Source organism: Capra hircus, chromosome 17 (assembly GCF_001704415.2).
Source record: "Capra hircus breed San Clemente chromosome 17, ASM170441v1, whole genome shotgun sequence".
Classification (NCBI taxonomy): domain Eukaryota; kingdom Metazoa; phylum Chordata; class Mammalia; order Artiodactyla; family Bovidae; genus Capra; species Capra hircus.
This window is the reverse complement of record NC_030824.1, coordinates 69079881-69100616: the sequence shown is the minus strand read 5'-3', so window position 1 is coordinate 69100616 and position 20736 is coordinate 69079881. Positions and strand designations below refer to the sequence as shown.

The window sequence follows — 20736 nt, the reverse complement described above, 5'->3', positions numbered from 1 at the left end:
ACAACTGTTATTTGGGATTACCTCTGGTTAACAGTAGTATGGAGGCTTTTCTATTTTCTTCTTTTGATTTCTATTTTCTAAAATTTCAATAGTAAATCTGTACCATTTAAACAGTCACATTCTAATGAAAGTCAGGGAGAAGCAAGTAAAGAAATGCCTTTCTGGGAACTTTCCTGGTGGTCCAGTGGTTAAGAATCCACCTTCCAGTGCAGAGGGTATGGGTTCAGTCCCGGGTCTGGGAACTAAGGTCCCACACGCCACGTAGCAACAACTGAGCCTGCGAGTCACAACTAGAGAAATGCCTGTGTGTCGCAACTAGAGAATCCTGTGCACAGCAATGAAGACCCTACCTACCACAACTAAGACCCAATGCAGCCAGAGAGAGAAATGCCTTCCTGGATCTCTAGAATTCTAGCCAATCTCACAATTGTAAGGGGAGCTGTTTATTTAGTGACTACCACACTCACTAGGGACTACCACAGTTTGGCCTGTCCTCTGAGTACTGAGGTTAAAAGACCTTCAGTCTTTCTCAAGCTAGTGTTTTGTAGAGCCTTAAGAGGTTCTACACGTTCCTCTTCTTGTTCATATGAATAGCATCTCTTTAAGTGCTCAGAGGAACATGATAGCTGATTAAATAACCTTAACTTCATATGTTATCATTTTGTTGAGCAGAAAAAAAATTTTCCATCTAGACATATTGATTTCCAATATATGGAGACACATAAAGCCTAAACATGTTATACTGTGGAGATGTTTTCTGTAACGAACAAAAGTAGGGGGAAAGCTACCACTGATTCCTGCAGACAAGTGGAACATCAGACACGAAACACACTCAAGCCAAACAGTTAGCACCCATATGACATCTTACACCAGCTGCACATTTTAAAGTAAGAAGCTTCCATCCTACTTCACATTATCTGACAAGCCAAATTACATATAAGACGTCTTGCTTAGACAAGTACACGCCTTCTGCTTGGCTATTAGGATATGTAGTTTATTTTTGGCTTGGGCACCTACTCTATAGAGTGAAATAATTTATGTAGTAAATCTTTTATCCTGAGCCTTTAAGGGATGATATTTAGAAGACACTACCACAGGGTCTGATTATTCCATAGATGTAAGATTTCCAGATGTCTGAGAATGATGCTTATATGATGCTCACAGCTCAGTCACTGTTAACATTACAGTTAGTGCACTGCCAAAAAGCAAATTTTTATTAATTTTGCAACCATCTTATAACCATATCAGATGAACCTGTTTGTTTAAAGTGCCAGGGCCTTGTATGCCAGGAACAATGTGAAAACAAGGAAAACAGCTATCCAAAGGGCATGAGCAGAGGGTAGAAACTATCCCCAAAGTTAAAGAAGCTGTATGTTGTTAGACTAAAAAAGCCTCATTAAGAAATATAACCTATAACTTTCCTTAGCATACCTCTTCTAAAATCTGGGATTTCCCTGGTTGTCCAGTAGTTAAGGTAGTGGTTAAGGTAGTTCCCCTGGAGGCTCAGATGGTAAAGCGTCTGTCTGCCTGCAATGCGGGAGACCCGGGTTTGATCGCTGGGTCGGGAAGATCCCCTGAAGAAGGAAATGGCAACCCACTCCAGTACTCTTGCCTGGAAAATTCCATGGACCAAAAATCCTAGTTGGCTACAGTCCATGGGGTCACAAAGAGTTGGACACAACTGAGCAACTTCACTTTTACTTTCTTTCCAGTGGTTAAGAGTCTGCTTGCCAATACCATAGACATGGGTCCCATCCCCGGTCTGGGGAGATTCCACATGCAGCACCGCAACTACTGATTCTGTGCTCTAGAGTCCAGGAGGCACAACTACTGAAGCCCATGCACCCTAGAGCCCTTGAGCCCATGCTCGGCAACAAGAAAAGCCACCACAATGAGAAGCCTGTGCATTGTAACAAAGTAAACCCCACTGGCTGCAATAAGAGAAAGCCCATGTGCAGAAATGAAGACTCAGCACAGCTGAAAAATTAATATTAGAATTTTTAAAAAAAATAACAATTAAAATCTCCCTTTAGTCCCCAAGTTACAAGTAAGTCATATGCCACAACTTTATTTTTGTAATTGGCTATGTGACACACCTTGCACATTTATTCATAGAAACAGTATTAAAAACAGTTACAAACCACAACAGCAATGAACATTACTTCTTGATGGCTATGACCTCAGGGGGCAGTAGGTGCAATGAAGGAAGAAGAAAGTTTCCTTCCTCTTTGTGGGATGTAGGCCTGGCTGGGGACAGTTTTGAAATAGGAAATGTTTGTCTCTGGCATCCTGCCACCTCATTCGCACCGTGCTCTGTGTGTGTTCAGTAACTCAGTCGTGTCCAACTCTTTGCGACCCCATGGACAGAAACCCACCAGGCTCCTTTGTCCATGAGATTCTCTAGGCAAGAATACTGGAGTGGGTTGCCATGTCCTTCTCCAGGGGTTCTTCCCCACTCAGCGATCGAACACACGTCTCCTACGTCTCCTACATGGGTAGGTGGATTCTTTACCACTGAGCCACCAGGGCTTCCCCTCATATGCACTGCTATGTCTCAAAGCCCTAAAGCTGGGTCACAGGCAGCCAGCTCTCTGCTCTGTGCACCCAGCTAAGATTTTACACCCCAATCTGTCTTTCCTGCTAAGTGTTTCATTTCATTCTCTAAATACACCTATCTCACCTCCCAGTACATCCCATACCCAAGCTTCATCCCTTGGGAGAGCTACTGCCAGCAGGGTCAAAAGAAAAAACATCTTATTATTAATTCCTACTTAGAGTTAATAACATATCACCTTCCAGGAAAAATTTCTTCCAGAGGTAAAAGTTTTACAAGCAGCTGACTCTTATGCAGAACATATTTGTAACTGATGTCATTTCCAATGATATTATAAATGAGGGGCAAAGGCAAAGGGAGCACACACACACAAAATATGGGAGCAACACAGCTTTCAGACAGAATGAAAGTCCCTCTTATACTACCCTTTCCATGGCTGCTGGCTCAAATTTACAATGAAGATAGCATCTGCCTGCAGAGTTATTGAAAAAATTTAAAAAACTGGTCAACCATTCAACACTGCCTGACACGACCGGAGCAGCACATTAGCGCTGATTCAAGGCTTCTGTTCTTTGAACATTCAGTCCCATTACAACGAAATGCTACAATTTATTCTCCCTCACAAGATGACATTCTATGCCAGATCATTCACAATAGACATAAAATTGTTTTCTTTTCATATCAAATATTCTAAAAGTAAAAGATATAATCAGGGACAATTTGGAAAAAAGCAACACAATATACAAAAATAGGAAATATATTTGATACCTCACTAGCCATCAAATAAATATAAATTAAAATAAAAGTATTTCATGACTATTGATTAAAGACGATTAACATCAAACATTCAAGTCAAGGTATAGTAAGCCTTGGCCCTTAGATCATTTCTGCTGTCACTGTAAACTAGTCAGTTCTTTTAGAAAGGAAATAGGGAACAGTTATCAAAAGAGTTACCAAAAAAATAAAAGTTTAAAGTCTTTGGCCCTGAAAGTATGTTCTGCGATTCTACCTTGAGAAAACAGTTCAAAAAAAGAAATAGGCTCTATATCCATGAATTCTACTTTAGCATTGCTTATTAGAGTATGGGGGGAAAAACTAAAGGTTTAACAGTACGGCAATTTGCTAAATTAGGCTACACTCACGTAATGAAATATTATAATCAATGACAATGAAGACTAATAATGGTTGAACACACTAATATTTCTAAAATATTTGCAATAAGATACAATCATATTATGGGCTTCCCTGATGGCTCAGAGGTTAAAGCGTCTGCCTGCAATGCGGGAGACCCGGGTTCGATCTCTGGGTCCAGGGGAAGATCCCCTGGAGAAAGAAATGGCAACCCACTCCAGTATTCTTGCCTGGAGAATCCCATGGACGGAGGAGCCTGGTGGGCTACAGTCCACGGGGTCGCAAAGAGTCAGACACGACTGAGCGACTTCACTTTCACAATCTTATTATAAAAGCAAATGAATATACAGCTTTAACCTACAGTCACATTAGAAAGAGTTTAATGGACATCAATTACATTTACTTTGATCTCAAGGGAACATAAGACAGTGTTGAACAAACAAAACACTGAACATTCCCACATGATTCATTTTTCCTGACACACAGTGGAATAAATAAAGAGGGCCTTCCAATGCCAGCTTGCCTTCCTGCCCTTGCATCCATCATTTGCAAAATTGGCAGCTTTGGATCTGAATCTAATCTTATCTCTAAGCACAGAGAAAGTCTTAGCTCTAATTAAGCAGCTCAATCCACTGGACATTTATTTCTGCCCACACTGATGTGGCCCTGGACACTGATGCTCTGCTGTCCAGACCCAGTTCTAGTTCATGTGATGCCTAGATGCCTCTATCTAGGGCTGTTATCCCAGTGGACCCTACAATACGATGCACTGACTACTTCTCCAAGAAACTAAAATCGTGCTCAGAAGATACAGAATGGTTGTTCCTAGGTACCTTCCTCCTGTCCTGCCAGGACTTCTTGCTTGTCTCAGCCTCTATTTATCACACAGGGCCAGCCTATCTTACAGGCGTTCCCTCATTATTCATCTGATGATTGTTTATCAAGCTTCTAATTAATACCAATCACTAGTCTAAGTTCCAGGGATTGGGAAGTGATCAGCCACCCTAGAACCTGGATTCTAAAAGGGAGTGCTTACATTTAGAAGGGGCATGTGGAGTTTTCAATCACTCAAGTTCTTCTGCCCTTCACAGTGGTCTCTGGATCTCAGAGTCTAAAGTTCACAGGTATGACAGCACTTAGGAGCCATAGATATTAATCCCCAATCTGTTACTGAGTTCCTGTACAGCTTCAGGGGCAGAATGGAAATATGAAAAGAGTTATATGAAAAAAATGGAGAATGGAAACTACTCACAAGCTCCAGAGTCAGAGAACTCTGGCCTTGAAGGTGTATAAGCAACATACTCACTGTGTCACCCTAGAAAGTCAAACCAAAGTTGCAATTATTTGATGTGTAAAAAAAGAAAAAACAACCCTCTGTCCAGGATGTTACAAAAACTAAATGAGGTCAGCATTTCAGCATTTAGCAAAGTAACTGGAACACAGAAGGCAGGTAACCCCCTCTTCCAAAATGGATATTTCATTCCAGTTTTCCTATCATTACTCAGAATTAATCCACTTTAATCTCCTCTCCTTTAGTCTCTCCTCTCTAAAATCAACACAAACAAAACAACATGACTGCTGATCTCTCGAAAAACTGAACGTATGTTTTACTCCTATAGGTCAAAATTCTCTTCTGTATCTCCATCAGATCCTCCAAGATTCTTCCTTTCAACAACCTTAGAATTTTACAAATAATTACCTTCAAAACCAGAACCTGAGCTGGTTAAATCATGGCTGTGAGGTTGAGGCCTCAAGTCACTACCTAAACAAGAAAACAGGAATTGACAAGTGCCCACTGGCCTCAAAAAAAAATTTTTTTTAATTAAATAGAAACAAGTTTAAAAGGCCAAGATTATCAGTTAACTCAAAGAACAGACTATCTCTTAACATCGGGGACTAAGGACAATTCTGACTTTTCAAAGATGCTGCATATATTTACAACTATGAATGATAATCACCAAATTAACTACCAAATATAACTGTCAAAACGGTTTATATTCATTGTCTCTTTTGTGTGTCAGTCATCTGGCCTACAAACAAACAATCATCCAAAGCATTATAAATACAGGATTGGGTTAAACTTTCACTCAAATGTGCTTGAAAATCGGGAAATTTTAAGTGAAAAATGAAAATCTCAATATGATCCATTTGAGAAGTCCTTTACCAAGGGTTCATTATTTTTCCACCAACAAATATTTCTTCCTTGTTCCAAAATCTGTAATGTTGATTAAAATGGGAAAGTATTTTATCCAACCATTACTGTTCAGTAGGTTCCACAAAATAGTTAATGGGGAACAATTTCACTTGTGTAATAAAATAAGTAAGGCCTTAAGCAAGATCTCTGTCTTAAAAGGAAAACAACGGGGTCATGTGATGGCACAGCATGACTCACTCATATACTACACCCTCCTCTTCCTCTCCTCCTTGCTCCTTTTGTCTATGCCTATTACTTTTCCATCATCTGTCTAAATAGTTTTATATTATCCAGAAGATCCAAAAATTACCAAATTTATTTCAATGGGATTTTTTTTCAACGCTGAAGAGATTGCTAATTAAAGATTTTTTTTTATTTTTTTGCTAAATATAATGCTAAATCAAAACTTTCTCTCACATAATACACTCTTAATCCTTAAATAAATAAATCTTTTCAGGTACATGTTATTTTTCATCAGATATTATTCTATACTCTCTCTTCTCAACTCTGTCTGCAATCAATATTCATATATCATATCTCAACTTTGTTTCTCAAAGCCTAGACATAAGAAGAGATTCTAAAATAAAATTAAATCACTGTTGGAGAAGGAAAAGGGAGAAAATACATGATAAGAAAGCACATGTGAAGCAAACCAAAGAAAAAAAAACATATTTAATAGGCAATTAAGTAACACTATCCATCTTAATCATACTTTCTACCTGACCCCAAATAGCACTTAAATTGTAGCATTATTGTTAATGTTCCTTATCAGAGTGCTTTAAGTTTTCTTCATAACAGCCAAAAAACTTTAAACATTTGTTCATCAACATGGTGAAAGTGAAAGTGTTAGTTGCACAGTCATGTTCAACTCTTTGGAACCCCATGGACTGTAGCTCACCAGGCTCCTCAGTCCATGGAATTCTCCAGGCAAGAACACTAGACTGGGTAGCCATTCTCTTCTGCAGGGGATCTTCCTGACCAAGGGATGGAAACCAGGTCTCCTGCACTGCAACTGGATCCTTCATCTGAACCACCAGGGAAGCCCTTACCTGTATACATGGAAAACTGTGATAAATACACACAATAGAATACTCGGCATATTTATAAAGAGAAACAAACTACTGGAATGTGTGCTAATTAAGTGACTGTCACAAATGTTATGTTGTGCCAAAAATGTCACCCTCAAAAGAGTACATTCTGTGTGACCCTATTTATATGAAGTTCAATAGGCAAAACTAATCAGTTTTAATAGAAATCATATCACCCTAGATTTGGGGTGAGGGATTTACAGGGAAGAGGCTTGAAATTATAAATGCTCAATATCTTGATCTGGGTGTGGCATATGCATTTGTTAAAACTTAGCAAACCGAAAAGTTAAAATCCACGGAATGTAAGCTATAGCCCACGAAGTGGTGGAAAATGACTGCTTAAAGCAAATGCTGAGATTAACCAAAGGTCAATGGAAGGTTTTTATAAATTATAAAACACATTTTTTAATGGAAAATAATAATCCTATCTGATAGAATCTAAAATAAGAATGTAACCCCTCTCCAAAAATCAAACATATTTACATGACCAAATTTCTACACTAGTTATTATAAAGTTAATTTAAAACAGCAGCTTATAAATACATGTTAGTGACACAAAGTAAAATAATTGTAACTTATACATCCTAGGGGAAGGCACAAGTACACTTAAACTAGAGGAGCACATTAATTTTACTAACAAGGTTCAAAAAGTAAAAAATTTTATGTAAATAATGCTAGGGTTCATAAAACCTTTGGCTTATCTCAAACCAAATATGCCAGAAACACAGATAAATTGAGAACTCCAGACTAAGCACCTAAACTGGTTTGGTAAGACAGACCTTTCCCTCACACTTGCCACATGACTGATGCAAACGTGCTATCTCCCACGCAGGCTCCATACCTAAACAAGAGCCAAAGGTCAAGGGAAAAAAAACCCACACGATAAGGATTTTGACTTATTTCTAATTTATCTCATCCCTGCTCAAATTATTCAATATTGTTTATAAGATGCTAAATCATAATCAGGGTAGACATTTTTTATTCATGAAGATATACACCTCGTATATACCACATGAAGCTTCTTGAAACATGAACTGCAAAATGATTCAACTGTTTTGACATCTTCAAAATGATTCAACTGTTTTGACAATCTTCAAAGATTATATATTTCAATGATATGAAGCTATAATAAATAACATAATTACTAATGCTTCTGGAGTAACTAGCTTTTCTCCAAACAAGAACTTAAAAAACCACTTCAAGTGTGATATCCCTCTAGTTCTACAGGATGTTCTTATAATAAAGCTTCTAGATTTTCTCAAGCTAGCTGACCCCAGTGATTTTTTCCATATTAAATTTTGAATAAGTTCTTTATCTGTTCTGTATCTTAACATATATAGAGTAAAACATAATTTAGCTGGCATAACTAAAAACTGGATGTTCTCACTAGTCAAATATTTTGATTAAAATTATGAGGCTTATGGAGTTCTAACTAAAAACACAACAAAACACAACTAAGATCAGACTCAAGCTTCCCTGGTGACTCAGATGGTAAAGAGTCTGCCTGCAATGCAGAAGACCTGAGTTCGATCCCTGGGTTGGGAAGATCCCCTGGAGAAGGAAATGGCAACCCGCTCCAGTATTCATGCCTGAAAACATCCCATGGATGGAGGAGCCTGGTGGGCTACAGTCCATGGGGATGCAAAGAGTTGGATGCAACTAATACATAAGCTCAAAACTCAACTGTAAGTAATTTAAAATTTTACGGTAATTTTTATTTTTATTTATTTATTTATTTTTTACTTTACAATACTGTATTGGTTTTGCCATACATTGATATGAACCCACCATGGATGTACATGAGTTCCCAATCCTGAACCCCCCTCCCACCACCTTCTCCATATCATCTCTCTGGGTCATCCCAGTACACCAGCCTCAAGCATCCTGTATCCTGTATCGAACATAGACTGGTGATTCGTTTCTTACATGATAGTATACATGTTTCAATGCCATTCGCCCAAATCATCCCACCCTCTCCCTCTCCTACAGAGTCCAAAAGTCTGTTCTCTACATCTGTGTCTCTTTTGCTGTCTCACATACAGGGTTATCATTACCATCTTTCTAAATTCCATATATATGTGTTAGTATACTGTATTGGTGTTTTTCTTTCTGGCTTACTTCACTCTGTATAATCGGCTCCAGTTTCATCCACCTCATTAGAACTGATTCAAATGTATTCTTTTTAATGGCTGAGTAATACTCCATTGTGTATATGTACCACAGCTTTCTTATCCATCCATCTGCTGATGGACATCTAGATTGCTTCTATGTCCTGGCTATTATAAACAGTGCTGCGATGAACATTGGGGTATACATGTCTCTTTCATTTCTGGTTTCTTCGGTGTGTATGCCCAGCAGAAGGAAACTATAAGCAAGGTGAAAAGACGGCCTTTGGAATGGGAGAAAATAATAGCAAATGAAGCAACTGACAAACAACTAATCTCAAAAATATACAAGCAACTTATGCAGCTCAATTCCAGAAAAATAAATGACCCAATCAAAAAATGGCCAAAGAACTAAATAGACATTTCTCCAAAGAAGACATACAGATGGCTAACAAACACATGAAAAGATGCTCAACATCACTCATTATCAGAGAAATGCAACTCAAGACCACAATGAGGTACCATTTCACACCAGTCAGAATGGCTGCAATCCAAAAGTCTACAAGCAATAAATGCTGGAGAGGGTGTGGAGAAAAGGGAACCCTCTTACACTACTGGTGGGAATGCAAACTAGTACAGCCACCATGGAGAACGGTGTGCAGATTCCTTACAGTAATTTTTAATGTTAAAGAAATTCACCATGTTTTGCCTCTATATAATAACAATAAACTAAAAGTATCACTATTCCAATAAAGTGATAAAATACTAAGTTAACAGATTTCTACGTATTAGAATGTCAGATAAATTCACTCCCATAAGACTTCCACTGCTATACCATAAACAACCACTAACTCTAAAGGTTTGATTCAACACATTTTTACTATTTTTTAAGTGTTAATCATGTTTTCCAAGCATATCATCTACCAAAAATCCTTTTAGACACAAGGCACTTACTCTCTATTTCCTAAGAGAAACAGAATTTGAATGGAAAAACAGCAAGCATTCCATAGATTCTGCTATAAGTAACTCCAGCCACCACAGTTAAACCAATGGAAAAGGCTGTTATAAACCAAAGATAGAAAACAGTACCGCAATCACCCCAGAGTGCTATCTCCACACTAATCCAAATATACAAGACTTGTTGGGTAGAGAGGAATCAATAGTAAATTATGAATCTTTATTTGAGGGGATCACAAATATACGCTGATTATAAAGAGTGAAAATATAAAGCGTAAGGGAAAGATGACATGAGCACTTTTTATACAGTGACCGAAACAATCTCAAGTGAGTTTCTCCTCAAGGACTCAAGTCCTTTTACTGCTGTTGAATTTTCTGGCTAACATCCATTGTTGTTGTTTAGCCACTAAGTCTTATCTGACTCTTTTGAGACCTCAAGTATGTAGCCTGTCAGGCTCCTCTGTCCATGGGATTTCCCAGGCAAGAATACTGCAGTGGGTTGCCATTTACTTTAGCACGAGACCTTCCCAAACCATGTCTCCTACATTAACAAGCAGATTCTTTACCACTGAGCCACCTAGGAAGCCTGACTAACATCATAGAGCATCTTAGTATTTTTAGGAGTGTTAGCTGTGACATTTTACAGCATTTCTATGAGGTAGTGAATCATTATTACCCTCATTTAATAGCTGTACATCAGACCAAAAACGTAACGTCTTACTCAAAGCCATTATTGAAGTCGATAGTGAGTTCAAGATTTCAGCTTTGAATTCTAATAGGAAAACTATCAAGAGTCCATTGACCCATGAAGTTTCCAGCAGAGAGTCAATCTACAGGTTCCTTATTATCTTCTAAGTTGTTCAACGATATTTTAAATATGCAGTATTATATACTCACTAAATAATTTTATGCTAAAATGCCGCTGTTAACATCTGGTAAACTATTCAGTAGATGTTTTTTCACCTTGGAGATGAGCTTTCCTCTACTAAACTCCTTTAGTATTTGGGCAACTTCCACATGTGGGGCTGAGAATGGAAAATGATCATTCAGTCAAAATAATTAAGGGCAGATCTCAAATATGACTGTAACCAAGCTTACACCATGGTTATGACTATAGTTACAGTCTCTCTCAGAGGAAATTACTTTATAAATTATTTTGACATAAGGCATATGAACAGTATGAAAAGGCAAAAAGATAGGACACTGAAAGAGGAACTCCCCAGGTCGGTAGGTGCCCAATATAGTGCTGGAGATCAGTGGAGAGATAACTCCAGAAAGAATGAAGAGATGGAGCCAAAGCAAAAACAACACCCAGTTGTGGATATGACTGGTGATAGAAGTAAAGTCCAATGCTGTAAACAGCAATACTGCATAGGAACCTGGAATGTAAGGTCCTTGAATCAAGGCAAATTGGAAGTGGTCAAACAGGGAATGGCAAGAATGAACATCAACACTTTAGGAATCAGTGTACTAAAATGGACTGGAATGGGTGAATTTAACTCAGATGACCATTATATCTACTACTGTGGGCAAAAATCCCTTAGAAGAAACTGAGTAGCCATCATAGTCAACAAAAGAGTCTGAAATGCAGTACTTGGATGCAATCTCAAAAACGACAGAATGATCTCTGTTCATTTCCAAGACAAATCATTCAATACCACAGTAATCTAAGTCTATGCCCCAACCAGTAATGCTGAAGAAGCTGAAGATGAATGGTTCTATGAAGACCTAGAAGACCTTCTAGAACTAACACCCAAAAAAGATGTTCTTTTAATTATAGGGGACTGGAATGCAAAACTAGGGAGTCAAGAAATACCTGGAGTAACAGGCAAATTTGGCCTTGCAGTAGGGAATGAGGGATCCCCTGGTGGCTCAGATGGTAAACTGTCTGCCTGCAATGCGGGAGACTCGGGTTTGATTCCTGGGTCAGGAAGATCCCCTGGAGAAGGAAATGGCAATGCACTCCAGCACTCTTGCCTGGAAAATCCCATGGACGGAGGAGCCTGATAAGCTACAGTCCATGGGGTCGCAAAGAGTCAGACACGACTGAACGACTGGACAACAACAACATCCTGTTGCAGGGCATAAGCTCGAGGGCGAGAGGGCTTTGGTGACTGCAGCAGGCGGGCTCAGCAGTCGCAGCTCCCAGGCTCTGGACTGCAGGGTCAGCAGCTGCGGTACATGGGCTTAGCTGCCTCACGGTATGCACGACCTTCTCGGGCCTGGGGTGCAACCTGTGCCCCTGCACTGGCAGGCAGATTCTTGACCAGTGGACCCCCAGGGGAGCCCTCAAATGTCCCAGTTCTTGCTGTGCTTTGAGAACAAGCATGTGTCTCTCCAAGCAGCTGGCTGTACTTGATTTTACAACAAAATACTGGCATAATTTGCATAGTAACATGTCTGGGGTTAAATATTTAGGGTAAACAAGTGCTCTTTAATAATTTCTCCACTTCAACAGCCTTTTTTTGATTAAGTGCTCAACTGTATCAACAGGCATCCTACCTACTGTGAAAGCCCTTCCTGTAATTCCCTCCTTTCAGTAAAAGGCTGAAGTAAAAGGCTCCCTCCCTCAAGTAAAAGGCTCGATAATGACACACCACTGACACTTCTGATCTCAAACAGACATGCTAGTCTACACTACCAAGTAAATGGACACAACCATGTTCAATTTTCTATTGTACTGCGGCTGCTGCTTCTGCTGCTGCTAAGTTGCTTCAGTCGTGTCCGACTCTGTGTGACCCCACAGACATCAGCCCACCAGGAATTCCCGTCCCTGGGATTCTCTAGGCAAGAACACTGGAGTGGGTAGCCATTTCCTTCTCCAATGCATGAAAGGAAAAGTGAAAGTGAAGTTGTTCAGTCGTGTCCAACTCTTAGTGACCCCATGGACTGCAGCCTACCAGGCTCCTTCATCCATGGGATTTTCCAGGGGAGAATACTGGAGTAGGTTGACATTGCCTTCTCCCTCTGTTGTACTGAGGTTGTGTTAAACATTCCAATGTGTTTCTCTTGAAAAACTCTTGCTTAAATTCTGTTCCTTTTGAAAAGGGATGAGCTCTTCTATCTCAAATAATTTCAGTTTATGCAATACACAAGTTTCATGAACTGTTTAAAACCAATCCATTCAAAATTATATCAGATGCTTCTTAAATTCTGGTATGATAAAAGTCTTATTGTAGACAAAACATGCAGACAAACTCTCATAGTATTAATTTGGGAACAAAATCATTTACTTACATTGGCACTGTCTATTAAGAGCCTTACCTTAGTTTTCACACTTAAATCAAGTGAAAAACTCTTATCTACCTTTAGCAAGTCAAAACAAATACCCAAAAGCTGAGAAGTAAAAATGCATGTAACAAAACCAAAAATTTAGCAATGAAGTGAATACTTTTAAAAAGTCAGTATCCTTTAGGATTCTTCAACATGTTAATCAACACATCAAATGAAGAATACAAAACCTTCAATAATTTGGGGGATACAAAAAGGCTTTTTTCAGTTATAAATGTGCTTTTATTTTTGAATTCACAAACTTTTTTAAGTAACACTAGTCGTTAATGGCAACTTATAGGTGTTGTGTGATGCTGAACTAATTACTTATCCCTCCTAAGCTTCCTCATTTGACAAATGGAGTAGTAATATCTATCTACTATGCTGATGAATATCAACAAAGACATATGTAAAATGCCTAGCATACAACTGAAAATAAACCCATGTAAAAACCCTTCACACACACACACACACACATATACAGAGTTAAGTATTTTCAGTGGAGGAGATAAGGGGAGACAAAGTACAAGAATTCTCTGAACATGTATGCAAAACTCTGTGCGTATATGCTTTAGTAAACTTTACTTGGGAAAAAGTTCACAGTTTTTCATCAGCTACTCAAAGATTCCATGACCCCAAAAATGTTTAAAAACCTTTGGCTGCATTTTCTCTGTTCCCAGATTTATAAAGTTTATAAAATTTGATTGGATACTCTAGACACAAGCAATTTAAATTATTCAACAGCAACAACAGCAAATAAAAGTTCAACTAAAACTGTGGTCATGGTAAAATATTCTCCTTTTATTTCTCTTAAAAAAATTCACTTGACTTAAATTAGTAAAATAATCAAAAGCAACTACTCAAAGTCAAAATCAAAATTTGAAAACTTAAACAAAAAGCAACAGCAATACCAAAAAAAAAAAATCAGGAAACCTTAAACAGTCAAAATTTAAAACCCTATTATTAATACTTATATAATAAAGTGACATTTATACTTCACTTAGAATTAGTTTTTCAAACTACTTAATTTCCTCATTCCAACTCAAAGTTAACAACCTTCACTTCAAACAGTTTTTTTTTTTAATATTTTAAATTTGCATAATAAGGAGACTGTATGGTATTACAGGAGTGACCCTTAAGTAGGAATCAGGGAAACCAGGGTTATGGTCCTGCCCTGTCACCAGCAGACTCTATAAAGACAGCTGTAAAGAGTCAGTTGCTCAGCATTCTATGGCACTAGGTATGATTCTATATGAAACATGCAATCCCAAAGTAGAATACTAAGATACCTTCTATCCTAAGACTATACTTTATTACTAAAAGAGAAATGTACAAAAGGAAGCTTACCTACCTACCTGACAAAAGATATGATTCTAGGTCTCATGAGAAAATCTATCCACAACAGTAAATCTTTGAATTACAGAAAGTTCTATCCCCACTGCCAGCACTTTCAAGGCAGATATACTCAGAGCAGAGCTTCTAGTTAGGCCCATTGAAAACTCCAGCTTCACATTAATAAGAACACCATATACCTCCCCAGAATTGTTTCTTTCCTTAAGGTGAAAAGCATTTAGAAGAAAGATCTCCAAAGTGCAGACAGACAAAAATACACAAAATAGAGGAAACAGCAGTTTAGCATATCTCAATAGTTAAGCCCTTACTTTGTACTTTATTTTTAAAAATACTTGTTACGGAAAAGGTAGCTTATTTTAACCAACTTTATTTCCAAACTGACTTTTCCAAAACAAGTATTTTTCAATGGAACGTAAAATAAGGCTTTATATACTAAGATACCCCTACATCCCTCTTCCAAAAAACAACAAAACAATACAACAAATACAACTCTTTGAATGTATTCCTTTAAGAGTCAGCAATACACACAAAGGCAAATTAGCAGGACAAGAGGTTTTCTGAGAGGTGTGATGACTAACACTTCAGGACTGGAACGTGACAGCTATTAAAAGAAACATGAAAGGTGTTCCCAGTTCCTTACACGCCAATGTCTTTACTGCAAGAATTACTACAAATAGCATTCAGGGCTGAATTCACACAGTCCAGTCTTCTAGGCCTAAACCATCTTTTGTAATTTTACCCAGGTGACACATTATGTGAATTAAAGAAACCAATTAGTAACTCATTTACTGAAGGCCAGATACAGGGCACAATGAGACTCCACACTCAAACTAATAAAAGAAGGGACAAAAGAAACCCAAGATCAGGGTTCTTGTTGAAATAATGCCCCAGAATCCAGCAAACAGCATTACTGGTACAGAAAAGATCAGAATGAGATAACATGTACCAAACATTTCCTCCATGTTTAAAAAAATGTTGACAGAGCATCTGATTCACACCTTTATATATGACTTCAGGCTCAACCAAGGCTTTTCAAATGCTTTACCTTATGAATGGGACTTCCAAGCAAAGGTTTACTGAGGCTATCTAGGAAGGATTACCAGGAGGCCTTACCACTGCCAATATTTAAAATTTAATAACACCATGTCCTAACAAGTTAAAGTGCAAAGTTTTCAGTTTCCCAACTAAAATATTCTATGGCATATTTCTTATGCCATAATTACATAGGGACATAATTACAAGGAACAAAAGATTTCCTATTTGTGCAAGTAGAATTTATAGAGATTATTTCTTAAGAAGTTAGCCCTAGTTCTTTTTGCTATCCTCAAAACACAATCTATTGGAAGGAGTATAAATAAATACAAACTTTTAGATGGCAGTCTGGCACATCTATGAGAAATCAAAATATGCATGTACTTTTTGATCCAGCAATTATATGTTGAAGAATCTAGCCCATGAAATTTAATGCAAATATTAAAATGCTCATTCACTGCAACATTTTTTGTAAAGGTGAAAAATCATGTATGCTAACTAACACATGGGACATCCCACGAAAGAAAGGAGCTGGACCCATATGTATTGACACAAAGAATTTCAAGACACTTGCTCAGTGAAAGAGCAAGTTTCAGAACAGCAGGTATAGTAAAAATATACTTTTGTCAAGAAACCTATATATGCGTGTGTGTGTAACTGCACAGAAAACAGTCTTAAAGATTTACAGCAAACAGAGCCTAACCTTTAGGGAAAGAAAGTAAATCACAGAGCGCGGGATGGGTAAGTACAAAGAGAAGTATAGTTTTGAACAGGGACTTTTACTTTCTACTCCACACACACGTGTACTAAACATTTGCATCATACATACAAAATATTCATTCTTTACAGAAAGTAAGAGAGATGCAATGTCAAATTTTAGCTGAATTCTAGCATCACTAACAGAGGATGCTGAAATTGTCAAAGAAGTAAGAAGGCTCTTGGGCATCAGAAACACCCTTTACAGACTTAACCTTCCAGGAAATAATGGAAAATGTGGGCAGCACTGACCAGTACTTATGAATGAACATGTCATGTTTTCATAAAAGAACAAGCATCATTCAGTGAACTAAAGGCTTCGTGTCTTAGAACTTTAAGTAAAGATACTGAAATCAGAAGCTTTATTAAAAAGCTCTAATCATTCTCTTAAAAATACAGTTATAACAACAAATTCTGTTACTTTGGTACTGCTGACTACAAAATATAGTCAGAACCTCAAAGTAGAGTTATTTTATTTGGTGGGAATATTTGGGACTTGGAATATAGGAGGCAGCGTCTCAGTAGCCCTGAGAGACTGCTCCAAGGAGGCAGGAGGGAGAGAGTCAGGCTATCTATAAGTTTGCCACAAAGGGGCAGGCAGTCTGAACATCAAAGATTATTGGTAAGTAAGAAAAACCAGATATCAAGTTAAGGAATTTAACATTCTTCTATGTAGGGAAGGTGTAAGAGTCTGGGATTATTGAAGTCTTGCCTTTCATATGCATCTCAGCTATCTGGGGTCAGCATCCAGCATATTTACGGGGAGCGCTCTCTCTCTCTCTCTCTCTCTCTCTCTCTCTCTCTCTCTCTCTCTCTCTCTCTCTCTCTCTCTCTCTCTCTCTCTCTCATTCCCTTGGGACCTTTTGGTTCATTGCTGATGACTGACATCCTTAAATTCCTTGTGCAGGGAGTGGGGCCGCTTAATCAGGAAGCTCAGGAATTCACGGCTGCTGCTTGCCAGAATTGCTTAGAAATTCACATTAGAGGGCCAGAATCTCAGACAGCTGTGGGACTTTGTTTACTGATATGGCAGGAGACATTCCACTTCACAATACAAAGTATCTATGTATAGGTATGCTCTTTTGCATTACAAAACTGGCATGTGTAAAGAACCAAATGGTATGAGCTGTCACCCTTACCTGTACATTCTCTTCTGTCACCTGAATCTCTGCCGTGTAAACATAATCAATCAGCATCCTCAGGGTCCAGCCGTCCACCTCCTTGATGCGAACTCTCTTTGCTCGGCTCTCACTCATCTCACCTAAAACATAAGGAGCATTGTTGACACTGCACCAGACACCCAGCAGGAAGACCAAGGCCAGGCAGATGGCCAGCCATTCACTGTATTCAGTAGGCAAAATGGTCAGCCCCTTCAGCAAACCTACAACATTCCCTAACCTCCCGTAAAAGCTTACCCGAACAAACCATACAAGGTACCTCTGTTAACCACTTATACCTGAAAATTACATCATGGTGATGAACATGCCACGTGTCCAACTGCATGAACTCTTAACACCTGTGGCATTATAGATTCACAGCCTGATCTGTCCATGCCATTTTTCGGTCCATGCTGTGGATAAAGAATGTCATCTGCCGTATCAGTCAACAAAGGATGTTGCAGCCAACAGTCACTGCAGGCCACCCCAGACTGTACACCATGAGGGAATTCAGAATGAGGGGAAAAAAAAACAAAACAGGCAAACTAATATATAATAAAGGAATTATTTCAATGAGCCCAGACTCGTGTATCTTCCCATACATAGAAAAGCACTAAATTGACTTGTCTGGTTTTTCATCTTTAGGTGTTCCAACTACCTGTTTCTTTTATTTTTTTATTTCTGCAAAAACTCCTCCATATCCTGGCTCCTCTCTTATTTCTTCAGATCATTCCCTCAGAAAAATCTGAGAGGCTACTCCCTGGGCTCCAAAAGTCCTCCAAAAGTCCAGTGAATAAAACATAACCTTCAACTTCTAATGTGTGCATTTTTTTAGTTGACAATGCTTTAAAGCAGTTTCTTTCCCTTTTGAATTTCGACTCATGACTAGAACACAGTGTTACCCCTTGAGGCTAACCGCCAGGTTCATAGCACTCACTCACAAGCACTCCAGGGCCTGCCCCTGCCCTCAGGAAGGACACACCTCTCAGGCAGGAAACAATCAGAACACAAATCATACAAAATGCCAAGGAAATGCAAGACAAAAGAGGGATTTTTAAAGAGGTGAGTCAACCAAGGCAACTGTCAAAGGGCATTCTAGCCCAAAATCCATTCCTGCTTGTCATACGTAGCAACTTAATCCTGAGGTAATTTCCATACCACCTTGACTGTGTGGATCACAACTGTGGCAAATTCTTAAAGATACAGAATACCAGACCGCCTTACCTGCCTCTTGAGAAACCTGTATGCGGGTCAAGAAATAATTAGAACCAGACATGGAACAACAGACTGGTTCAAAATTGGGACAGGAGTATGTCAAGGATGTTACACTGTCACCCTGATTATTTAAAATCTATGCAGAGTCCCATCTGAAATGCTGGGCTGGATGAAGCACAAGCTGGAATCAAGACTGACAGGAGAAATATCAAGAACCTCAGATATGCACATGACATAACCCTCATGGCAGAAAGTGAACAGGAATTAAAGAGCCTCTTGATGAACGTGAAAGAGGAGTGAAAAAGCCGGCTTAAAGCTCAACATTCAGAAAACTAAGAGCATGGTACCCAGTCCCATCAGTTCATGGCAAATAGATGGGGAAACAATGGAAACAGTGACAGAATTTATTTTCTTGGGCTCCAAAATCAGATGGTAACTGCAGCCATGAAATTAAGACACTTGCTCCCTGGAAGAAACCTAGAAAGCATAATAAAAAGCAGAGACATTACTGTGCCGACAAAAGTCTATCTAGTCAAGGCTATGGTTTTTCTAGTTGTCATGTATGGATGTGATAGCTGGACCATAAAGAAGGCTGAGGACTGTAGCATTGATGCTTTTGAACTGTGGTGTTGGAGAAGACTCTTGAGAGTCCCTTGGACAGCAAGGAGGTCCAACCAGTCCATCCTAAAGGAGATCAGGCCTGAATATTCACCGGAAGTGAATTCACTGGATGCTCAAGCTGAGGCTCCAATACACTAGCCACCTGATGCAAAGAGCTGACTCACTGGAAAAGACCCTGATGCTGGGAAAGACTGAGGGTAGGAGAAGAGGACCACAGAGGACGAGGTGCTTGGATGGCATCGCTGACTCGATGGACCTGAGTGTGAGCAGCTCCGGGAGACGGTGAAGGACGGGGAAGCCTGGCATGCTGCCGTCTATGGGGTTATAGAGAGTTGGACATGACTGAGCAACTGAACAACAACAATTTATTACTAAAGCCAGATGCCTTCTACATCACTGCACTAAAGACTTAGTACAAGACCTCCTTCCTACTACCCACCGAACTAGCTAAGCATTTAGGGATCATAAATAAGATGCTCTCTTATGGAAAGAAATGGAGTAGGAGAAAAGAGAAGGGATTGCTTCTAAACCCAGGGGACTTATGAAGAGCTAGAAGCAGGCGTGGGCACACATGCATGGACATATAATGGCCCAAGAATAGGAAGACATAAGCAGTGGTGAAAGAAAACTCAGTCAAAAACGAGACAGTCTAGAAATAGTGTTGAGCGCTAGGGGACACCTTGGCAAAAACGTTTAGTTCTACATTCATCAGGTTTTGATACCGTGCAGGGTCCTGTGGGGCTCCTGGTCACAAGGCCTTTTTGTTCCCCATTTCTTTCATTATAGAAACAGCCTTTATACAGCTTCCATGACTTTCCCTGAGTTCCAATGGGCAGATTCAAGCAGTTGTTAATTATGGAAGGGAGGTCAAACAGTCAAGAGCAGCCTTGGGGCAAGGTCCTGTTTCCACATCAAAGGATACACACAACAATATTTTTGAGCTATTTTGCAGATACTGAAATTCCCTTCAGGTGGGAGAAGTAGATGATTAATGATGGTATGCTGCCCACAAGCATGTAGATCCCAGACCAGTTGAACCTGAAGTTTGATGATGCTGACTCCTACTAATCTCACTACCAACCCATCAGAATGTCCATGGACTGATAATGCCCTCTTTGAACAATTATTACAGAATTTCTCTCTTTCCCAGGAAGCGACACGTGGTTTTGTGGGCATGAGGCCCGTGTCATCCTTTGCTGGCAAAGCAATAAAGCAATTCTTCTCTACTTCACCCAAAACTCTGACATTTGATTTGGCACCTCTGTACAGAGAAGCCAAGCTTTCAGCATCAGAGATAAAAGAA

At 39.1% G+C, this 20736-nt stretch overlaps 1 protein-coding gene across 2 annotated transcripts in view; it reads right to left on the bottom strand.

The window, feature by feature from the left end:
- KLHL2 (kelch like family member 2) overlaps window positions 1-20736 on the bottom strand; it is a 161852-nt gene that overhangs the window by 79555 nt on the left and 61561 nt on the right. For both annotated transcript variants that reach the window (XM_018061632.1, XM_018061633.1), the window contains one exon: window positions 17580-17701. In XM_018061632.1, coding sequence (XP_017917121.1) covers window positions 17580-17701 — 122 coding nt within the window. The remainder of the gene's footprint in view (window positions 1-17579; window positions 17702-20736) is intronic.